This window comes from Macrotis lagotis, chromosome 6 (genome assembly GCF_037893015.1).
Source record: "Macrotis lagotis isolate mMagLag1 chromosome 6, bilby.v1.9.chrom.fasta, whole genome shotgun sequence".
Classification (NCBI taxonomy): Eukaryota; Metazoa; Chordata; class Mammalia; order Peramelemorphia; family Peramelidae; genus Macrotis; species Macrotis lagotis.
In genome coordinates this window covers 165,098,646-165,119,871 of record NC_133663.1, presented here as the reverse complement: position 1 = coordinate 165,119,871, position 21,226 = coordinate 165,098,646, and the positions used below count along the sequence as shown (strand labels likewise).

At 35.4% G+C, this 21,226-nt stretch overlaps 1 protein-coding gene across 2 annotated transcripts in view; it reads right to left on the bottom strand.

Moving 5' to 3' along the window:
* Window positions 1–21,226, bottom strand: part of CLYBL (citramalyl-CoA lyase) — a 385,303-nt gene that overhangs the window by 190,875 nt on the left and 173,202 nt on the right. Inside the window, exon 1 of one of the 2 annotated variants that reach the window (XM_074191966.1) lies at window positions 3,068–5,002. The exons of the other annotated variant lie outside the window; for it this stretch is intronic. Coding sequence (XP_074048067.1) covers window positions 3,068–3,084 — 17 coding nt within the window. The 5' untranslated portion in view covers window positions 3,085–5,002. Of the gene's footprint in view, window positions 1–3,067; window positions 5,003–21,226 lie in introns of those variants that run through there. 2 annotated transcript variants of the gene reach the window in all.

Sequence of the window (21,226 nt, the reverse complement as noted above, 5' to 3'; positions counted from 1 at the left end):
TGGTCTTAGGCAAAATACTTAATTCAGTTTCCTTTAGCTATAAAATGAAAGACTGGATGATCCTGCTGTAAATCCATGATTCTAAAATTTGAGTCCAGGTAAAAGATGGAGAAGGTCAAGATGAGATAGGAAAAGATGAAAAGAAGCTCTGAATGGAAAGGTAGGGGAACGGGGAGGGAAAGGGAAGGGGAAGAAGAAAGGGTGATAAAGGAGGGAAAAGCTAAGGGAGTAAGGGGAGTGGGAGGGACAACATCAGAGAGGAGGGGAAAGGATGAGGAGGGAGGAAAGGAAAAGCTAAGGGACAGTATTAGGGTAATAAAGGAGGGCAAGAAGGTGGAAAAAGAAAATTGGGGGAGGGGAAGGAGAGGAGAAAGGCATCCTTTTTCTGTAAAGCTCCTTGTTTTGTGTTGAAGTGGGAATGATAATAGAACATGTGGCTGCTAGTGGGTATTCTCCTTAATCCCACTTTCCTGCTGGACATTTGGTGGGAGAAGGAGGAGGAGCAGAGGTTTATCTGAAGACTGGAGGGATTTTTTTTTCTTCTGAGTGTGACACTAAGGTCAATAGGAAAACTTGCACTCCTTCACTGAACACATATGAGAAGACAATGTGATTAACATCTATTCTGTTTCTTGGATGGCTTCTACTCATGGTTCCTGGAGACAAAAAGAAACTAAAGAATGCCATCCATTAATAGTTAACTGTAAGGTGGCTGAGAAGTAATTCTAAGATGACTTGGTTTTTCCCCTATCTTCCTAGAAAGAATTGATAGATATTAAAGAGTATCACCAGAAGAGGAAGCAGTAGCAAGGTGTCAAGTACATGAGCTGTTGGCAAACTGGAATTAAATCTCAAATAACAGGATAAACTGACTTTTCCCTCACTTTTAAGTTTATGGATCTGAAACTTATTGTGTAACAGATGATACATCACCTATCTCCAGGAGGGACTACCCACTGATGCCTTCATAGCTAATTTAGAAAGCAAAATTAAGTGATAATGACCTCAAAAACAAATTTCTATGTAGAATTCTTAAAAAAGATCTGATTTAACATTCAAATGGTGATATCTGCATTGTGTGTATATAGCATGTATATACACCAATGAACTTAATGTGGGAAAAAAAATGAGCACAGGAATGCCAGAAATCTTCATTTAACCTCTCCAATTGAGGATTCCATCAGTATTGCTTCTCTCCTATATAACACTTTAAAAATCAGCTGATCATTCATTGAATTGTTCATAGATTAGCAGTGACTGAGCCCATCTGCAGTAGAAGGATCAATTCTCCGTTAGCTTCCTAACAGGTCATGAAAGAAGAATGTCATCTCCACAGATGTGGCCAGAGATTCTTTTACATAGCTCTTCCCAAGATAGTTGGTAAAATGTTAAATAAGTGAAATTAGTACAGCTTTATGAGTGATTATCTTTATATTGGAGTAATAATTGCTGCATATTTTTTCCCTCCAGAAAAGAGTTTTACAACTTTCACAAAGCAATTGTCCCAGCATTTTAGTGTTTCTAGAGAGCTAATGTGAAAATGATGCAGATTGTACATCTTTTTTTTCCCCCTGGGAACCCAGACAAATCTTCTAATCTAAAGCAACAAATTCAGCCAATTGGTATTCCTTGGAATTATGGTTTTTTGATAGCTGTAGTGAAATGGATTATTCAGATTTACGTTTTTGTTTTAATATTGATCTCTCTAGCACTGAATAATTTTTAGAAAAAACACATTCTCAGTCTAATTGCCAGACCCACACCACACACACGAAAGCTGTGAATACAAGCTGTGATCATGAATCACGTGTGTGTCTTTGATTGTGTGGGACCTACAATAAGACTAAGATTGTTTTTTTTCTTTTTCTTAATTATTCATAGCTAAGTGTGATGAAAATGAAAACTAAACATATGGATATGGTCAGGAGAATTTTTTCTTCACATCAGAAAACTATACTATAGGTACTATCTCTTGACAATATTTAATTCTAATAATAAGTTATGTAGACTTTGAAGGACTTTTGATTTAGGTTCAGTGTTTAATGGAAGACAACAAAGTATTAGTTTGTTGTTTTGTTTTTCACTAAGTAGATGAAAAAGTAAGAAACTTTCTTTTACCTTTATTTTCACCTCTAAACAAATTCTTTCATCTCCTCTGCAAATATTAACTTGGTTTTTGGTTAAAGATGCATGTCACATCATTTAGTCTAATCCCAATTCTGCTGAAAATTGAAGGAAGTCAGGATATCAAAAGACAAGCCCTTCGCACAATTTGTTTTCGGGGATCTAGCATTTTGAATAAAATTATTCCTTATTGTGGTTTGTTAATTATTTACTATTCCAGTGTAACCAAACTCTAAATTATCCATGCTAAGGGAGGGATAATGTAGAATAGATAGTTAAATGACATAAGTGTCATTTACATTTGGCTTTGAAGTAAATTGTTTCCCTAGCAGCTTGTTCTGTTAGCTTAATATTTCTTTTTATCAACTGAAGCAGAGTAAAGGTGGCAAGCATTCTTGGATTATAAAAATGCTGAGGGTAATCCTGTCATCCTTAAATGAATAATCTACAAATGGATGACTGAATTGATGGAAGAGCAGGAAGACAATGTGAGTGATACAGAAAATGACCTGAGGTTCCACTACTAAACTGGACAATGAAATATTTTAATTTCTTGTTTTTGGATATGTTTCCCCAAATTTGAGATACTTTGTTCCTTTTCTCTTCTTTTCTTCTTCCCTGTCCCTTTCCCATTTATTTCTCTCTTTTAAAAATTTTTGCTCAGGAAGAGTTTTAGCTTTCCTTGTTAAACCATGGTCCTTATTTTTTTTTTCAGGGAGCTGTCCAAAGCTGGAAAAGGAATGGAAGGAGTAGAGGAAATAAGTACTTCTTCATAATATTATTTATTGGCAGAGATGATAAAATGGGAGATTCCATTTCAGGTACCTATGGGATTAGATGACCTCTTAAATCTCTTTTAATTCTGACACCCTGTGAGTTTTATAACTAGACCCATTCACAAGCGAGATTGATCCTCTTCACCTTTCCCCTTTTTGCCATTCACCTCCTTTCTGGCTTCATTCACTTTTCTTGGTGAATATAGCTCCAGGCCTGGTAGAACTGACCAAAAGACTCAACAGGTTCACACTCCTTTTTTTCCTCTGCTTTTACTGTATCCCAAATCTGGCAACTTCAGCGGCAAGTAACTTATATTCATGATTTTTCCACAACTCAATCTTTCCAGACCTAGATAAAGCAAAGAACATTGTTTTCTAAGCTAGGTAACATTGAATCAGGGGTTCAAGGAGGCTTCTCTTTTAACTGTGGCCCAGGGGAGACCTGTGACCTTTTATCCAAAAAACAAACAAAGAAGCAAACTTTCATCTCCTTCCCTCTTCTCTGCCTTCAACTTTTGAAGAAGTTGGGGTATAAGGAACTAAGGAAGAGCTCTGTTTGTCTTGAATTCCTATCGGCACAGTTGACCTGAAATAGCAACCCAAAGACACAATAAAAGGATAAGGATATTAAATTACAAAATGCCAACATTTGCATAGTAATTCCCACTAATTAAGAAAGAAAGATATAAGTTGTTTGTTATAAACACCAGCAGGCCTTGTGCAAACACTAACAGCTCACAACTGAGCCAAAGCAAGCATTTGTCTAATCAGAGCTCCTTCCCAAAGAGTTTCACCGTACAGCTGCAGAGTATGCATTTTATCACACACGCTAATAATCCCAGTTATGGCGCTAACATTTTAATCATTTGTGCTAGGCTTGTTTCTCAAACAATTAGCACTAATGAATGGCCAAAATACCTCAGATCATATATGTCTAATTGCAGGCAAGAGCTGTTCTTGTCTGCATGTACATTTCAATTTACCTCTGGGGATAATGTTTGTTAATTGTATTTCTTTATACAGCAAGTGAAAAAAAAAAAGGCCGGCTCAGTCAAAAAGGGACTAAGTGTTCTCCTCTTTCCCTTTGTTCCCACAAGAAGCTAAAGTCACTTCAAGAGGCACTTAATCCCATCATCCATGGTTACAATTGCCTTACTGCATCAATCAAAAAGAATCTTAAGTAAAATGATGTAGCTATATTGTGTAATTAAAAGCAATTCAGGTAGTTATTGCTTGGGGCACTTTACAGATCCAAATACTTAAAATGGCACTACAGGGATCCTAAATACTGTAGTGTTTTAAATTTGGTCAGCAACAAAATCTCATGGAGGAAAGGGAGAAATATGCAAAAAAAAAAAAAGTCTTTTCTCCTAGTGCTTATTGTAAGGCAAAAGAAAAGAGGAGGAAAGTCTGATGTGACAAAAACCCTACAACTCTCATCTAAAAAGAGAAGTGAAAATATAAGGAATAGAAAGAAATGGAAAAGGGGGAAAAAAAACCCATGAAGTTTTAAGGGAAAAAAGTGTGGGAGGGGAACCCAACCACAAGCTCAACTCTTGTCACAGAGAAATGTAGTTTATGTAGAAATATTGGAAATAAGGCCTTCCATTAGAGTTGTAGAAATATTCATAATATGGTATTTCTGAAAAGCCATACTTATTAAGAAAATGCAGAGCAAATTTTTGATGCAGCCATCTCCAAAGTTACTGATAAAAGGCAAACGTGATATTTACTTCAGAAATTCATTGCAAACTTCCACAATGTGTTTTATTTAATCAAATAGCTAAAAATAGAACCAAATGTTACCTAAGAGAACTAAGCCTCTTCATTTCTTGCTTGATTTTTGCAGTAATGAACATTTTAATGTTGTGGGGGCTTTCTTCTTGTTGTTTGCTTTTATAAAAATGCAAACCTCAATTCTCTCTGCCAGAGCTATTTCTAACAGAAGGTTGGAATCAGGCTGAAGTCTATGGTTTTAATTTTTGGATGAAGTCTTTTTTAAGTAAAAGCACAAATTCTCAACAGATGCAAGACTGAATGCTAAAAGAATAAATACATGACTAAGTTCTACTAAATTTCTGATATAAAAGAAAAATAAAATTAAGTCCCCCCCTTCTTGTTGAAATTCTAAAGAATTCTAAAAAGTCATACGGAATATGGAATGAAGGAGAGTATAGTATTTACCTTGAAGAAAGCTAAAAAATTCAGAAATTACTTATTTACACATATGTACAAATACCCACATACACATACACTATGTACTAGAGGAGTACATGCCCATTAAAAAATGTAAATAACTTTATAAGGTACAGATCAGTTGCACTTCAAAGATCATCCCAATTGACAAGAAATTGGAAAACAAAGCAATTTGGATTTAATAATATTGAAATTATAAAACAACTGTACAATATAAGTTCTTACAATGACATAGTAGAGCTGCAGTTTAATATTATACATAATTAAGTGAATAAAATTAAAAATGCAAATATCCTGAAGGGATTACCTTGAGATAAGTAAAAAAAGGAAAAATTAGTATAGAACAGGAAAAAAAATTAAATACTTTTATCTTCCTGCTATTTTTAATATGTTTTTAACCTTGTCCTTTCAACTATAGATTATTAGGATTTTTTCTTTTTACTAAATGGCTTACATTAAGGAATAAATGTTCTGTAAGTTAAATCATCTCATTATTTTTCAGTTATCAGTCTTTTAAATATCATGCTAGTAAAATCTGAAACTTGAAGAAGGAAAAAAAGTTATTTATTTGATTTACCTATAAAGCTCAAAGGAATCCAATAAGAGCCAAAACAACAAACTCATTTCAACTTTCACTTTACTTGCTTCTAACATGTACCATCATGCCTCTATCAGTCTATCACCTTTATCTTTAGTGGGATGTCAGGCTTCTTGGTACCAATATCAGAAGAAAAATAAGTTTTGGATATATATATATTGATAAAGCTACAGACTGATTCTGATTTGAAGCAGGTGTCCAATGGAGGCAGTATCTAGTTGCTCTAGAAATGTCCTGTTGAAGTGTGAATTTGATTTCATGTCTCATGAAATATAAAGCCAAATCTTTAAAATGATTTATTCCACAACTGTGAACCTATATTATGAATAGTACTTTGTCAATACGAATTAAGTTAAGAAAGGTTTCTAAATATCAATTTATTTGTAACCATCAAAATAACTTCCTGTATCACCTATTATAACTTTAAAGTTCATGAAAACTGTCAAATTAAGAAGTATAAAAGAATTTTGCTCAAAGGAAAGAGGTATAAACTTTTAAAAAGTAAATATGACAGTTTCAGAAACCTAGCTAGAATATAGCTGATGTCAGAGAAGAAAAGCATATGACTCTGTGTGACCCAGTGGAAAGAATATTGAATTGGAAGTCAAGGTCCCAGGTTCAAATTCCAGTCATCCCAATCTGCTGTATGACTCTGGACCTTATCTACAAAGCATAAGGTAATACTCAGATGATCTCTAAGTTCGATTCTAAATCTAGAGCTGTGAATCTGAGACAAGGTAAATCATCAACCTAGGACATGATATATAGAAGGATCAATAAAAGATAGTTTTTAATATGACTTTTTAAAATATACATATCAATACATATTTAAAAAACATGCATGTCAATGTCAGAAAAGCACATTCTCTAGGATTTAAAGGTATTTTTAATGGACTAATTTGGGTATGTTGTTTAGGAAATTTTTTTGTTCAAATATGGACTGGACCAGAAGCCCCTGGAAATCCATATTACAATGAAATCTCAAAAACCTTTAGTGGACAAAAATAACACACGGGAGGGGGCACAAATTACATTTTCTTTCCTTTTCCTTTTATTTATGAGCATCATTTTTCAAACCTAAGTTACACAAATGTCTTATCCTGGTTCTAGAAGAAATGCAAAAACTTTCTACTTATTCAATTATACTTTGCTTTAAAATTCCCAATGGCAAATATTTATATTACCCCAGTTCCCAAACACTGTTCTGTAACCCACCCCTCTGATTCCCCAGTGCAATGCCCATAACAGGTTACAGGGAGCAGACCACAACTGAGCTCCTTCAATTCCTGCCATTGATCCAGCTGTGTACACGATGGCTAGAAGCTGCAAGGTCAAGATCTGAGAACAGGACTTGAAAATTCAGTGCTAATTACTGTGATTACAATCTGTGTCCCAAGCAGCCAAAGCCTCCAGGAAGAGTCTACAAGCTACCTGTCTAGGAATCAAAAATCTCAGTTTGTGAGCTGTAGAATCTATATGCTGAGATCCTAGCTTGTTAAGTGGTAATTCTAGCACACAGTCATTAATGATGACTTCTTCCAAATGCATATGAACTCAAACATAATCAGAATACTCTGTACAAGCAAAGGGCTAGGGGCAGAGAACCTTTACCAAACAGAACCTAGGTAGTTCTAATTATGTTTGCCATCAATAGTCTGACAAATGATCTGGAGGGACTTTTCTTGAGATTGTTCAAGAATCTTTCTCAGAAAGTATGTAAATAAAATGAAGGGTTTCCAACACAAAATATGTTCGAAAGGATTGCTAATATGCAAAGTAGCAAAGTTTAAAATAAAAAGCTTGCATTCTACCTTTGAGTTTTCAAAGATAAGTTTTTATTTTTCTAGACCAAGGAAATTTTAAAAATATATCTTATTTGAAATAAATGATTTATGAAAAATGGCATGATATAAACACTAAAATATAATCTTTTAAAAAAATGTTTGCTTAAAAATGTCTTTAAATGGACCTAGATTCATGGCCTGGGTTCAAGGCCCCTGAGGTAGAGACCCAGCTGAATCAAAAACATTGATCCTTAGGATGCTGGACAGAGGTGAGGTGGAGACAAAAGTATGTTGACAGTGCTTGCTCTTTATGTATTTTTTTTTTTTTTAGGTTTTTGCAAGGCAAATGGGGTTAAGTGGCTTGCCCAAGGCCACATAGCTAGGTAATTATTCAGTGTCTGAGACCGGATGTGAACCCAGGTACTCCTGACTCCAAGGCTGGTGCTTTATGCACTATGCCACCTAGCCACCCCATATATTTTCTTATTATGTATTCTGTGTTTTAAGTAAGTTGTTCTTGTTTTCACTAAGATGAAATTTTGTGATAAAAATCTCTTAATTGAGGATACTGTCAAATATATAATTGTGTTAACTCTTGAGCAGAATCTTTGACTGGTTGTATGCAACATAGCTATTCCACATACAAAGAAAAGCATTTTTAAAAATGATTTTTAAATTCCTGTGGCTGAAAAACTTTCAAGGTTTTCATAGAGGTATATGTCGTGGCAGGAGAACAGATAAAAGTCTTGCCTGTTCACTTAAAAAAGGGACTGAATGTTAATTTTTGAATTTCTTCCCACAGGCTCTTTTTTGTAAAGAAATAGTTTCAAAATCTCTCCCTTGTATATTCAATTCACAAAATGTTGTTATATCACTTAATTTGACATTAATGCTAATTTATGATTCATTCTATTACATAATAATTGTAAGATACTTTGCAAGTGAAAAGATAACTAACTGCAAAAAGTACAGAGTTTTATCTTGAAAACAAAGAGTAATTTCTACATTTTGAAAATGTTATTAATATAATTGGCCAGATCTCATTCTTCCTTAATTTTTCAATCTCAAAACAAAATACAGTTCTTGTGTAGACTGCAAAGGAGATTCAACAACCAAGGGACACCTCAAAAGTAATAAAGTTTGACATGTAAATGGCCAGAACCTGGGAGTCAGAAGATTTTGTTTTTATTTTTGCTTCTGCTACTCATCAGTTGTGTGAGCAAATTTCCTTATCTATTAAATGAAGTTGATAGACTCAATGGTCTTGGATGATCCCTCCAATATCAGGATCCTACTAGAGGAAGAAAAATCTGACTTGCTCAGGTCTGTCTGTGAATATTTATTAACCTAATACAGTGCCTTGAACATAGTGGATCTTTGAATATTTGCCTATTGACTTATTTGTTTAACAACTTCAACTTTCTAAGTGGTTAATTTTAAGGACTAAACCAAAAGATAGACTATGGACATCACTTTACTCTCTGTCAAAAAATTTGGATTTAGACTTCACCTCTAAACTCTTATTTCAGATAAAAATCTGTCCTCTAGAGATTTAAAAATAACATTTCATATAATAGTTAAATAGAGAAAACGCCAAAGATAATTCTGTCTCCTCCTCCCATCCCCATCAAACTAAACAATAACATTAAGGATACCCTAGAAATATTTTTAATGCATTTCATTCAGTCCTGTGTTTTTTTTAGTAGCCCTTTATTCATCTGTGATAAAGGAGTTGCTACATGAATCATTAAGGCCTAAATATTAATATAAGACAAAACATTTTAATCAGGGAATGTCCATGATGGTTTAATTAAAGAAATTTTGTCATCTTAGTTGCAGAACATCGCTCCTTAAGTACAGCAAGGCATTTATTTAAAATGTCCCAGAGGCAATTAAGTTCTTGATTAACAATAAAAATTTCGCCCTTAACTTCATTTTCAATTACTGGGTAGCTCATTTCCTATTGCTTTGAACTTCTAGTACTTAGTACTAGCTGGATTCTGTTCACATGAAACTCCTTAGAAACCACACACACACACACACACACGTGCGCGCGTGTGACATGTGGAAAAAAATGAAAAAAACAAACATCCTTTCATATAATAATCTTGAAAAACTGATCTTTGCACCCTCAGATCACAGGCCTGGTTGCCTTCGAGTATCCTGCCTATTTTTTGCCACCTGTCCTTCACACATGAGTTCTCCCTTTGTTTTCTGTCTTCCCTCTTCCTTTCTTGAATTAGGTGGCATTTTGGTGTTTATCAATATCAAGTATATTTTCCCTCTTCATGGCAGCAGGCAAGACATTTAAAGACAGGGTATCTCTGCTGTGAAGTAGTCTCCACTGTCTCAGTACTCTGTGGGACTGTGTCATGCCAAAGCCAGTTACTTGAGATCTTCGGTATTAAAAGAAAGAAGGGTCTAAGAAGGAGTTCCAAACTGGTAATCTGCTGATGTCTATGGATCCCTTCACAGAATAATGTTTCTAAATGCATAAAATAAGATATGAAGGTAACCACTTATTTTGAATTATGAAAACATAAATTTTTTAAAAACAAATTCACAGACCCTACTTTAAGAACTAGAGGGTGGTGGTGTCCCAGACATAGCTGAGTACCATTTTAGCTTCCTATGGCTTGCTGAGAAAGAGGAAATAACATGTGGATGGTGAGAGAACCACAAAGTTACATACTTTGTTTCCCATTGGTGATTAAAAATGAGCGTGGTTAAGTCACCACATCAACTGGAAACTATCAAGCGAAACCAATTTGGGGCAGCTAGGCGGCGCAGTGGATACAGCACTGGCCCTGGAGTCAGGAGGACCTGAGTTCAAAACAGATCTCAGACACTTAATAATTACCTAGCTGTGTGGCCTGGGGCAAGTCACTTAACCCCCATTGCCTTAAATAAAATTTAAAAAAGAAAAAAAAATAAACCAATTGTCATGGAACCATAACTAGACAGTCAGGTAAGGCAGTTTGCAACCCTGGACCTTAAGTAGGGTTTGATAACTGTGTTCCTCCTCCTTACTTTTAGAAAATGTATATTCCTGAAGGTTACTGTCTACCAGATACTTTGATTTGAGCCTTCAGTGTAACATGGAACAGGCCTTATTAAAAAATAAAAATCTATGTGTCACAGAGAATGGAATTTTCTGACATTAAAAAATGTCTATTTGTTTAAGAAAAAAAATAAAGTCACTCACTGCACATGTAATAAATATGCTAGATAGCTGCCTACCTTGACTATTCCTAGTTGGGGCTCTGTCAGGATTTTTTTTTTTGCCAGTTCCTTCTGTACTATCATCTGTTTCTGGAATAAGATCTTTCTTTGCTGGCTAAATAAGACTCAGATAATTGGTAGAAAACTTTAAATCATGCATAATACTTCTGATAATAGATTCTTCCCTGCATTCATTCACTGAATCTAAAAGGGAAATCTATGTTCCAAAAGATAGGCACGGTAGAAAACATGCAATAGTTCTAAATCTTTTTAATGAACAGGAATGTCTTTATAACCTAGCAGTTGGTCAGTCAGTCAATTAGTATTTATGAAATACCTACTGTGTGCTAGGAATTGTTACTAAATCCTGGAGTTTCAAAAAGAAAGGTTAAAAAAAACCTAATAGTTCGTACTTTCAAGAAGCTCAAAATCTAGTAAACAAACTGCAGGAAATTATATTTTTATTCATTTGCAGAATGATTATTTCTTATATTCCATAGCATAAACACATTGAAATCTAGCAAAAAAAAATGTCCTTTGTTAAAGAGAAAAAAGGAAAATATGAAGATAACTTTGACCCTTCTATTCTCTTTTAACATTGGCTGATCAAGGGGCCGCTAGGTGGCGCAGTGGATAGAGCACCGGCCCTGGAGTCAGGAGTAGCTGAGTTCAAATCTGGTCTCAGACACTTAATAATTACCTAGCTGGTGACCTTGGGCAAGCCACTTAACCCCATTTGTCTTGCAAAGAAACCTAAAAAAAAAAAATTGGCTGATCAAGACTGGCTTGTAAAAGTTATGATGGAGAGACAACAAAATGAAAATTTATTTTATCTTAAATAGGTTGGCAGTCTAGCAAACACTTGAACACAGGATTAGACAAACAATAGCACAAATTCTCAAAAATCAATATAACTCTTACTTCAAAAGTTATACTCATGTTAAGAATAAGGAAAAAAACTTCTAGAAATTGTGTACTTAGACAGTAACATTATGTTAAGCTGAGACAGGATTCTATTCTTAAAACTACAAATATATGTAAAATAAAATTGGTAAAATCAGATGATATTTTATTATTAATTACAAAACAAACATTAATTAGGCACCAATAGTATGCTATATGTATACTCTGCAGGATGAAGGAATGATATTTGAGTTTTTTTTGTTTGTTTGTTTGTTTTAGGTTTTTGCAAGGCAAATGGGGTTAAGTGGCTTGCCCAAGGTCACACAGCTAGGTAATTATTAAGTGTCTGAGACCAGATTTGAACTCAGGTACTCCTGACTCCAGGGCCGGTGCTCTATCCACTGCGCCACCTAGCTGCCCCAGAATGATACTTGTTTTTAAAAGCCAGGTTTAGGAAATAGATACTTAGAAATACAGGGAGGGTGTATATATGAATATTTTAATTATATATTTAACAATATGTAAACAACTTGTTTTACATTTTACTGTCCATTCTGGGATTTCTTAGGTTACTACTTCAGGCAAAATATTAGCTCAACGCCATATCTGTCAGAAAATTCTGGCTCTAAAAAAATACAAAAAAAATTAAAACAAAGACAGAATAGAAAGCAGAAAGATCATAGAGAGGTGAAGAGCTACCTACAATATTGTCTTAAAGAATAACAACTTAGAAAATTGGTGGTTAAAATAGAAACGGTCTTCCCTCTACCACAGTGAAGTAATGGCATTAATGGCATCAATGTCATTCTCTCTCTCTCTCTCTCTCTCTCTCCACACACACACACACACACACACACACACACACACACACACACACAGAAACTGAGGTACAGAGATGTTAAATTATATGACCAATTTCATGGTGAGTCAAAGTAAGAGTTGAGATTGAAATCCCAAACTCAGAACCTTTAGTGATATAGTCATAAGAACAAATATTAGCAATTACAAGTACATTCGTGGCACTGAGTAAGACCTGTGAACTTCCTTTGTAAGTCTGGTAGAGGTGAAGTTACTATTAAACCCAATCTTTGGCATACTGAGTATTTCAGTAAAGGAAACTTATTTTGAGATCCAAAGAAGTCAAATTTTCTTCTACTTGTTTCCATAGAATTTTTTAGAATTCCAACATATCTCTTTCCCCATTACCCTTCCCACTTCTGCAAATCCCAACTAGTTTATTTTTGGTAAAGTGATAGAAGAGTTTTACATATCTAACGACATCAAGCATATTAGTACCCACTTTTACACACACACACACACACACACACACACACACAAACACACACTCACACACAAAACCCCACCAGAAATCCAGTCTCCTTTCCTTTTGTGGGCTCTATACTCTTTGTGTGGTCATAGGGTAGGGGTGGGGGAGGAGACTGAGAAGAGGTGAGGAGAGAGGTTATTGGTTTACAAAAGTCCAGACAGTATTTGACTAAAAAAAAAAAATGCAGAGAGAGGGAGCAGCATAGAAGAAATGAATCAGAAATCCCACAAACAGAGGAGGGTTATTTTTCTTTTAAAAGATTAAGGATTGTAGTTTTTCATGCTTACTCAGATGGAACAAGAAGAGATTTTAACCTCTTTGCCTCATTCAGTTTGTGCCTGAACAAAATAAAAGTAGAATACATTCAGAACATTCATTATAATTTTCTTCTTCCCTTTAAAAATGGAATGACAACATCTGGTTAGAGATTCTGGGTTACATCCCAGTTAATAATAAACATTGTGGGGGGGGGGGAGGAGTAAAGTAGTCCACTAAATAACTGGAAAGAATGGGCTTTACATATAAAGTTTTCACTGGCCTGTTATATGAATAGGAACTCTAGATAATGCTGATGAGGGAATGGGTATTAAATCCCTGCTCTGGTGGCAAACAGAACGTGGTGATACAAATTCAGAGTGAACTTTAAAGATAAACGCAAGCATTCATTTTTTTCCCTCCACCCCAAAGGAGCGTAAGTTGTTCCTTTTATTAGGGAAGAAACCATATTGTTCCAAATTAGTTCACCTTTCAGTTGAAGGGATGGAGGCCCACTTAGCCACATCGATAATGAAGATAATGAAGTAGTGTTCCTGGATGACTAATCAGACCAGGAGGAAGTAGTTAAAAACAATTATATTGTACACTGGTAGCCCATAAGATAAAAAGCACAAGAAACAAGCAAATGAGGAAAAGGAGGAAGCAGAAGCAGGAATTTCAACAATAAAACAAAATGGGTCAGGTTTCAAAAGTTCAAATTAAAACTGAAGTTTTTTAACAGTGGGAACAATTAGGACAGAAGTTTCTCTGATAATAGTTCACTTTCAACTTTATTGAGAATAAAATGTCTTCCCTAGACATTTTCTTCTGCAAAGCTAACTTTGAACTCAAAGAAATTAATGCATATATCATTTATTCAGCATTTATCAAAAGTTGCCCATGAAGTTCCCAGTACAGCTCTATCTTACTAATATATAACTCATATTATGACAATTCTTCTTTTGATAGAATACCATCTACATTATGGTTTGAATCCCAAAGCATTATAAAACTCTAAAGATGAAAATTTACATCCTAAACATGATCACAAATAAAAGACCAAATGATTTATCCTTCCTTCCTTCCTTCCTTCCTTCCTTCCTTCCTTCCTTCCTTCCTTCCTTCGTTCTTTCTTTCCTTCCCTCTTTTCTTCCTTTCTGGAAGTAATCAGGTTAAGTGACTTGCCCAGGGTCACATAGCCAGTATGCCCAGGGTCACCTAGCCAGTTAGGTTTGACTTTGTCTCTGACTTAGATTTTGTCTTTGACTTTGTCAAAGTCTCAGACTTTGAATTCAAGTCCTTATGACTCCATAGCAGTGCTCTATTTATTGTACTATTTAGCTGCCCTCAAGTGCTTCTTTCTTGAGAGGAAAAAAGGGTAGATGACTCCATGGAGTACAGAAATAGTGACCTGAATCATAACTGGAATTAACCATAAATATCTCCTGTCTCTAAAGTTAAATTGCTGCTGATTTCAAGTCTGCAAAACAAGAAAATATTTACTTTTCTTTTTTCTGTAGTCTGTTATTAATTAGTAATTAGTTTTCATGAAGAGATTTTGAAATAAGAAGAGGAAATATTGTTAATTCACTTAAATATCAATCAATGTAATCCTTCTTATGAAGAAGAAACAGTAGACAGCCTTTCAAAGAAGAGTCTAAATCCTAGGTGTCACTATCTTCTCTTATACTCTAGACGTCCTTTGCTGACTAATGGTAGTATATTGTAAAGGTAATGAGATAATTGTTCATATAACAATAATATGTTTTCACATTTTAAAAAAGATTGTCATAAATTTTTTAAAATACAAGCATACTCTTAGATAATGGTGATATTTTAACTTTATAGAATATAAATCCTACTCCTACTACCCAAAAAAGCCATGGGGGGGGGGGAATCACTGTGAAGACCATTTTGTTGAATGAAGTGGCTTAAGAAGTCTAGCATAGGAAGTCTAACTCGTACAAAGGACGGAAATGACTTTTAAAGAGATGCCATGAGATACTTAATGGCATTTACAAATCTATGTGGAAAATACAGCAGTATTTGCATATTACTGCAGGGATAGAAGTATCCAAATTGGTGGTGGGGTGAGGGAGTGGGGAGTGGGAGGGAATAGCAGAACCTATCCTAATTAATTACAAGAGTCTTAAGTCTGGCATTTCCTATGCATTTATACCTATCTGAACTGCCCTTTCTGTGTTTCAAATTATGTCATCAGTTCAGACTTCCAGCTGAGAAGCAATAAAATGACAGTTTTCATTGAGAGAGATCAGCACCAGCACCAGTTCTGAGAACCAGTAAAACCAATTTTGCTAATTGTGCATATTCATTTAGTAAACAAAGGCATTAGAAATAAAAACTTTGGATTTCCTTAAAGCTAGGGGAATTTATTTTTTTTTTAGAGGCACCACCTAGTGTAGCTGCACACCTCATCTTATCCCCTCCCTTCCACTGCTCCCATATTAGGAGACATGCCGTTCTGCTCCTGCCTCCCTCAGCCTCAATACTTCTCACTGGCACCCTGTGTAGAGATGCATACTATAAAGCCAGCATGGAGCTTATCGCAATATTTATCACAGACCAGCACATCGCAATTCTTTCTGTCCCTCTGAAGAAATATTGCAGTTATCTGGATTTTAGTGCTGTGAGGCAAATATGCATTCTTCAGCTGGCCTTACATTAAAAAGCAGCTCCATCATATCCTGTGCTTATTTTAAAAGTCAGGGGATCCAGTCTCTCAATTTCTATTAAATTCTACTTTGAAACAAAACTCTCCAGGCTGTTATGCTGTCTATTCTGTTAGTTTAGTTTTGACCAAGTCCAATTTATATTAGACATCTTAAGTCCTTTGTTTAAAATATTGGCTGGGTGCTCATAGCCTATTTAACAAAATATTTTAACAACAACAATGACAACAACAACAACAACCAAACCACAATATATCTTAAGTGGCTTTCCTGCTTTAAAATGTTTTTAAAAATTTATTTCAGGAAAACCTTCAAAAAAGCTCACTGTGTTATGTAATTAGGCATTATAGTCCTCCTAGAAGTATGAGTGAAGTCTTTGGGTCGTGGATTCATTTCAATTGGAGAGTTCTTCTGTTCCAAAAATTCCGACACCAGTGTGTTAGGCAGCTTTTTCTGTCATAGTTTCAATGTACCTCCCTACTGTGACTACTCAAGTCTGTACTCCGTCTGCATTTATTGTTGAGTGCCGCCATAATTTCTTTAAGAGAACCCTCTTGGTTTGCTTGCAGCTCACTGGGTTTTTAGCACCCAGTGTCACACGAGTATCCCCATGCTATCTACTGTGCCAAAGGCTCTCCCCTGCCCCCCACCCCCAGCCTCACAGGACTCTTTCTAGTCTGACTGAGGGGCACCCAAGAAAACAATGCTAGGTGTATACATACTATAGCTTTGACTTTTCTTCTGGCCTAATACAGGTTTGCACTAAAAATATGAAACTGAAATAAAGGTTCTTCGTGTTGTTGTCTTGGATAATTTACTAAAGAGGAAGGCCGCCAATACTGCAAAACGGTCTCTGCAATTCTCCCAATTGTTCCCAATGCAGCTTTCCAGCATGGTGCTGGGTTCTGCCCCTATTAAGACCGATTTAACGCGAGTCCTTGCCCCATGCTGGGCCTGCCAGATTGTTAGTTCACTTGCAGACCATTGTGACAATCAGTTTTACAACAATTGCTAGTCAAATTTTAAAAGGCAAACCTGGATCTCTAAGTGGAATACATTAAAAGCAGAAAAGGAAGAGACCCTGGCTGCTGAACCAAGAGGACATGTTTCCTGAGCTCCTGTAGCTTCACCTTGAAATCCACTGCCTATGCTCATGTTTTGGCATCAGAAAATTCTGAAGAAACACTTGGTTTCCTAGGAATCACTTCTCTTTAGTTAGTAACCCCCTAAGTTTGTGGTTTTGGGAAAAACTCCACTTAAAGTTTGTGATAATAATTGTTATAAAGGAGTCAATGATGATGTTTGCTTTCAATAATAACCTTAAGAGGGCTTGATTTTCTGCCATAAATATTTCTAAAGGAAAGAGATATCAACGAAACTGGGCATGAAAAATTCTGAAAAGAGAACTGTTTTGCTATTACTAATCATTATAATTATATATGACATCAATTATATAATGTACTATATAATAAATATGCCATTTAAATTTATATTAATATGCTATAAGTGATTACATATTATATAATAATGATACAAGCCTCTATTCAGAGTTTTCCAGGCTTAGGTTCACTGAGCTTTCTCTCCCTTAAGAACTATTAATGGAAGAAAAATCAAGCTCTGCTAATTGACAAGAGAAGAAAGAAGAATCAATTCAATGTCTCACCAGTGGCCCGTCAGAGTAAATTTCTAGCCCCACTAAAATGGCCTCTTGCACTTTTCTTTGGTCTCGGTCTAATAGGTAGCGATGACGTTGTTCCTCCCCCTTTGCCCTCCCCACACTAGGGTTTATGTACATTTCTAAAGCTCTGCTCAGGACCTGGGTCAGTTAAACATCAGAAGCAGTTTAGCCTCAGTCAAACCATCTAAGAAGACCCAGGTCCTTTACTTGAGAAGGGAGAAGGGGGGAGGAGGGAGTGCTGAAGAGGGTTGCATTTGGGGCCAACCACCATTCCTGGACCTTTTTCTTAAAGAATAATGAAGAACGAATGAAGAAAAAAATAATGAAGAATAAATGAATAAATCTCATGCAGATGATTGACAAAAAAGTATAAACTAAACAGTTGCTAAAGGAAGGTCTAGTAATTTGATCTTTAAAATGTATGGCCTTTTGGCTGAGATCAAAAATACATGATCAACTATATCATTGAGTAAATTTGCTCTTCACTCACAATGTGAGAAGTATACACCACAGAACATGAAAACACAATCCCTGTCCTTTCAGAAAACATATTTTTATGAAGACAAGGAAAACGGATAGTTGTAGTATTTGTAGCTGTTGTAGTGTGTCAGGTCTGTTTTTGTTTTGAATGAAATGAAAATGAAATATTTCCTAGAAAATGACCTAGGAAGATTAGGGTGCTTATTAGTTCTCATAGTAAATGATCCCTTTAGCTTTATTATGATCTGTGTTCTTGAGGAACTCAATTATACAGAAAGATATGTTTCTAGTATTTCAAACTACCATATATAAACCTGTTGTGTTTTAAGTATTAAGAAGGATCCATTTTATACTGACTGAATGGGCATTTAGAGACATCTATCCAAAAAAGTTCCATTAAAAAGTATAACTGGAGTTACAATATTTTTATCCTTCTTACCCAGAATCTAAGAAGACCAAAAATTGTTGCTCCCAGTTAAGATTGTATAGGAAGTAAAAGATACTTTGACATAAAGAGGGAGGAAGAATGGGAGAAGAGAGGGAGAGGAGGAAGGGGGAGAGAGAGAAGCAAAGACAGAAACTATTTGAAATCTTTTAGTATTTATTAAGGATCTTTCTAGAAACATTTTCCTTATCTTTGAGGACTTGGATGGGATAGTTTACTCAAGTCTAGCTCTCTCATGTGCCTGGAATTCAAATTTAGAAGTTCATTTATTGCTTACTGAATCTCTAGGATGACCAAGAGCATCCTTCCCCAACTGAGGACCTAGGTCCACAAGGAGCACTTTGTCACTCAATTTTGTTTCAGAGGAGAGTGAAGTTCTCAGGGAATTGGGGGAGGAAGGGACCAAAAGTCTTGCTCTTGGGGGAGGAAGGGACCAAAAGAAAGTCAATTCTCTGCCTCAGGGACCAAAAGATGGACCTCCACTATAAATCAGCACAAAAGAAGTAGGGGTGGGAAGATTCCACTTTAATCTAAAGGATTAAGGTGTAGAGTTCTTCATGAATAAGCAGCACAATGTTGGTATCCCCTTCTCCTCCCTCATTTACCATGATAGCCTTAAGAATAAAAATAGCAATTAACAGAAAAAAAACACAACTTCATAGTGCAAGTTGTGAAAAGTAACTAATGACAAATCAGAGCCTGCCTGTTTCTGAGTCAATGTATCTCCTTTACCATATTTTCCATAAAACTAAGATTCTGAATTCTCTAACAAACTCAAATTAGTGGCAGAAAGAAAAGTGACTATACCAAAACAAACCAAAAAATGCATTATAATTACAATGGATTTTTTTTTGCTCAATGGTAATAAGAGGAAGCTAATAAGATGAAGCTACGATGTTACTATCAGATGATGCTGATGTTATATGCTTTATGTTATATACTATATGTTCTTTTTTTTATCTATTGGGAAGACAAAAAGTGGTTGAGATTATATAGAATAGTTACAAATTGGCTTCAACCAGTTGAGCTAAGAATTCCAAATAGTAGAATTTCATTATACAACTCTAATGGGAATGTAATGATATTCAGTGTTAGGGTCTTCTATGCCAGAGACTCCTGTTAAAAAAAAAATCAAAGACAAGTCAGAAGCCTCACATTTACCAACTTATTTCCAAATTATCTTTTAAAAGGACACACTAACCCTGATATTTGACTAGTGAATATTTTTTGTAATCCATGTAATAAATGAGAAGTGAGTTTAAATACAAAAATGATTTATTTTTAACTAGTTTGGCCTCTTAAATAGAATTATTAGATGTCTGAGTTAATGAAAATAAATTCAACTAGATTGTTGTCCATTGCAGAACAGACCATTTCCATTGAAAAAGTGACTCCATGCTTGCCCTAAGTAAAAACCCTTTAGTTAATATTTTCAGCTTGCCTACTTCAGGCGCATGTGCAGTTACTGGATTAACACAAGGGACATAACAGTGCTAAGAGCCATTATGGTGTATCAAGTGAGTCAACCCAAAACTAAGCACGATTTATATAAACAGAGTGGTTCCCTAGGAATTGTTTTCATCTATCAGAACCAAAATCTAAAATGAAGTCTGATATGTATGCAGCTGATAAAGTCTTTGATTTGCAACAAAGTAAACATCACATATATTTTCCAAAAGATCAGACTCCATTGCAATGGCGAACACAGGAAAACTTTTCCTAAGTTTAAATTTAAGTCAAATAAAAGGAATTAAAAATTCCACATTCAGGTTGTATGCACAATTAATTTTATCAGATTTTTCTAAAATGTTTATTCTCTCCCCACTAAATAAACAAGAAAGATGGTAGTTACAAAGGAAAAAAATAATAATCAGAACTTAATTTCTCACCTGATCCTAACCACAACGGAGCTAATCTTCCAACAGCACCAAAGAAAGAGCATATTGTTAGCTCTCACTTTTCCCTTCATTGGACTTGCCCCTCCTGGGCTTCATCTAGAAAAGCCATTTAGGCAGTTGAATTTTTAAATAAAAAAACAAGTCTGTACCTTGAAAAATAAGTACCCCTCCATAAAAATCAGTCTCTTACCTACAATTGACGCTCCCCTCCTTTTACATACAAGTTTTGTTTCTTCATGCAACCTGTAACAGCCCCTCTTCTCTTCCATGACAAGAACCGAGATAACGGTCATGTTTAAAGAATGGCCTTGCTTGTCAAAGATTAGAGCCGTCTGCTGCAAACACTCCTCTTTGCTAGAGCCAAACAGGCCTGATAAAGACTAAAACCCAGCATGAAAGCAACAAGAACTTTAAGCCTTTGCAATGACTATGAAGAAAGTATCACAAATTTACTGAAATTATCTGTGGCACAATAGAAAAGAGAAGGAATTAATCAAAGTCTCTCTCTTAATGCAATGCTTGATTGAACTATTCCAATCCCTTTTTAAATAGGATAACCTAGTGGCAAGTGACCCTGATGACACACCCTAGTGAGGTACACAAGTACCACTTGTTCAATTTTTTTTCTTTTATGACCTCATTAAGAAGGATTTTGAAGATTGTCCCTGAATATGAGAACAAAGTGTCTCAAGACATCTCTAGCTTTTTATGTTTTTAGCCTTTTGCTGCTGAGATGGCTTTTGAATCTGTGTTTATAGTTAAGCACACACTTGCACACACTTAAAGACCCCCCCCAAAAAAAGTCACACAAAATACATTGGATTAAAACAATCTGAGATGTGTAATCCTA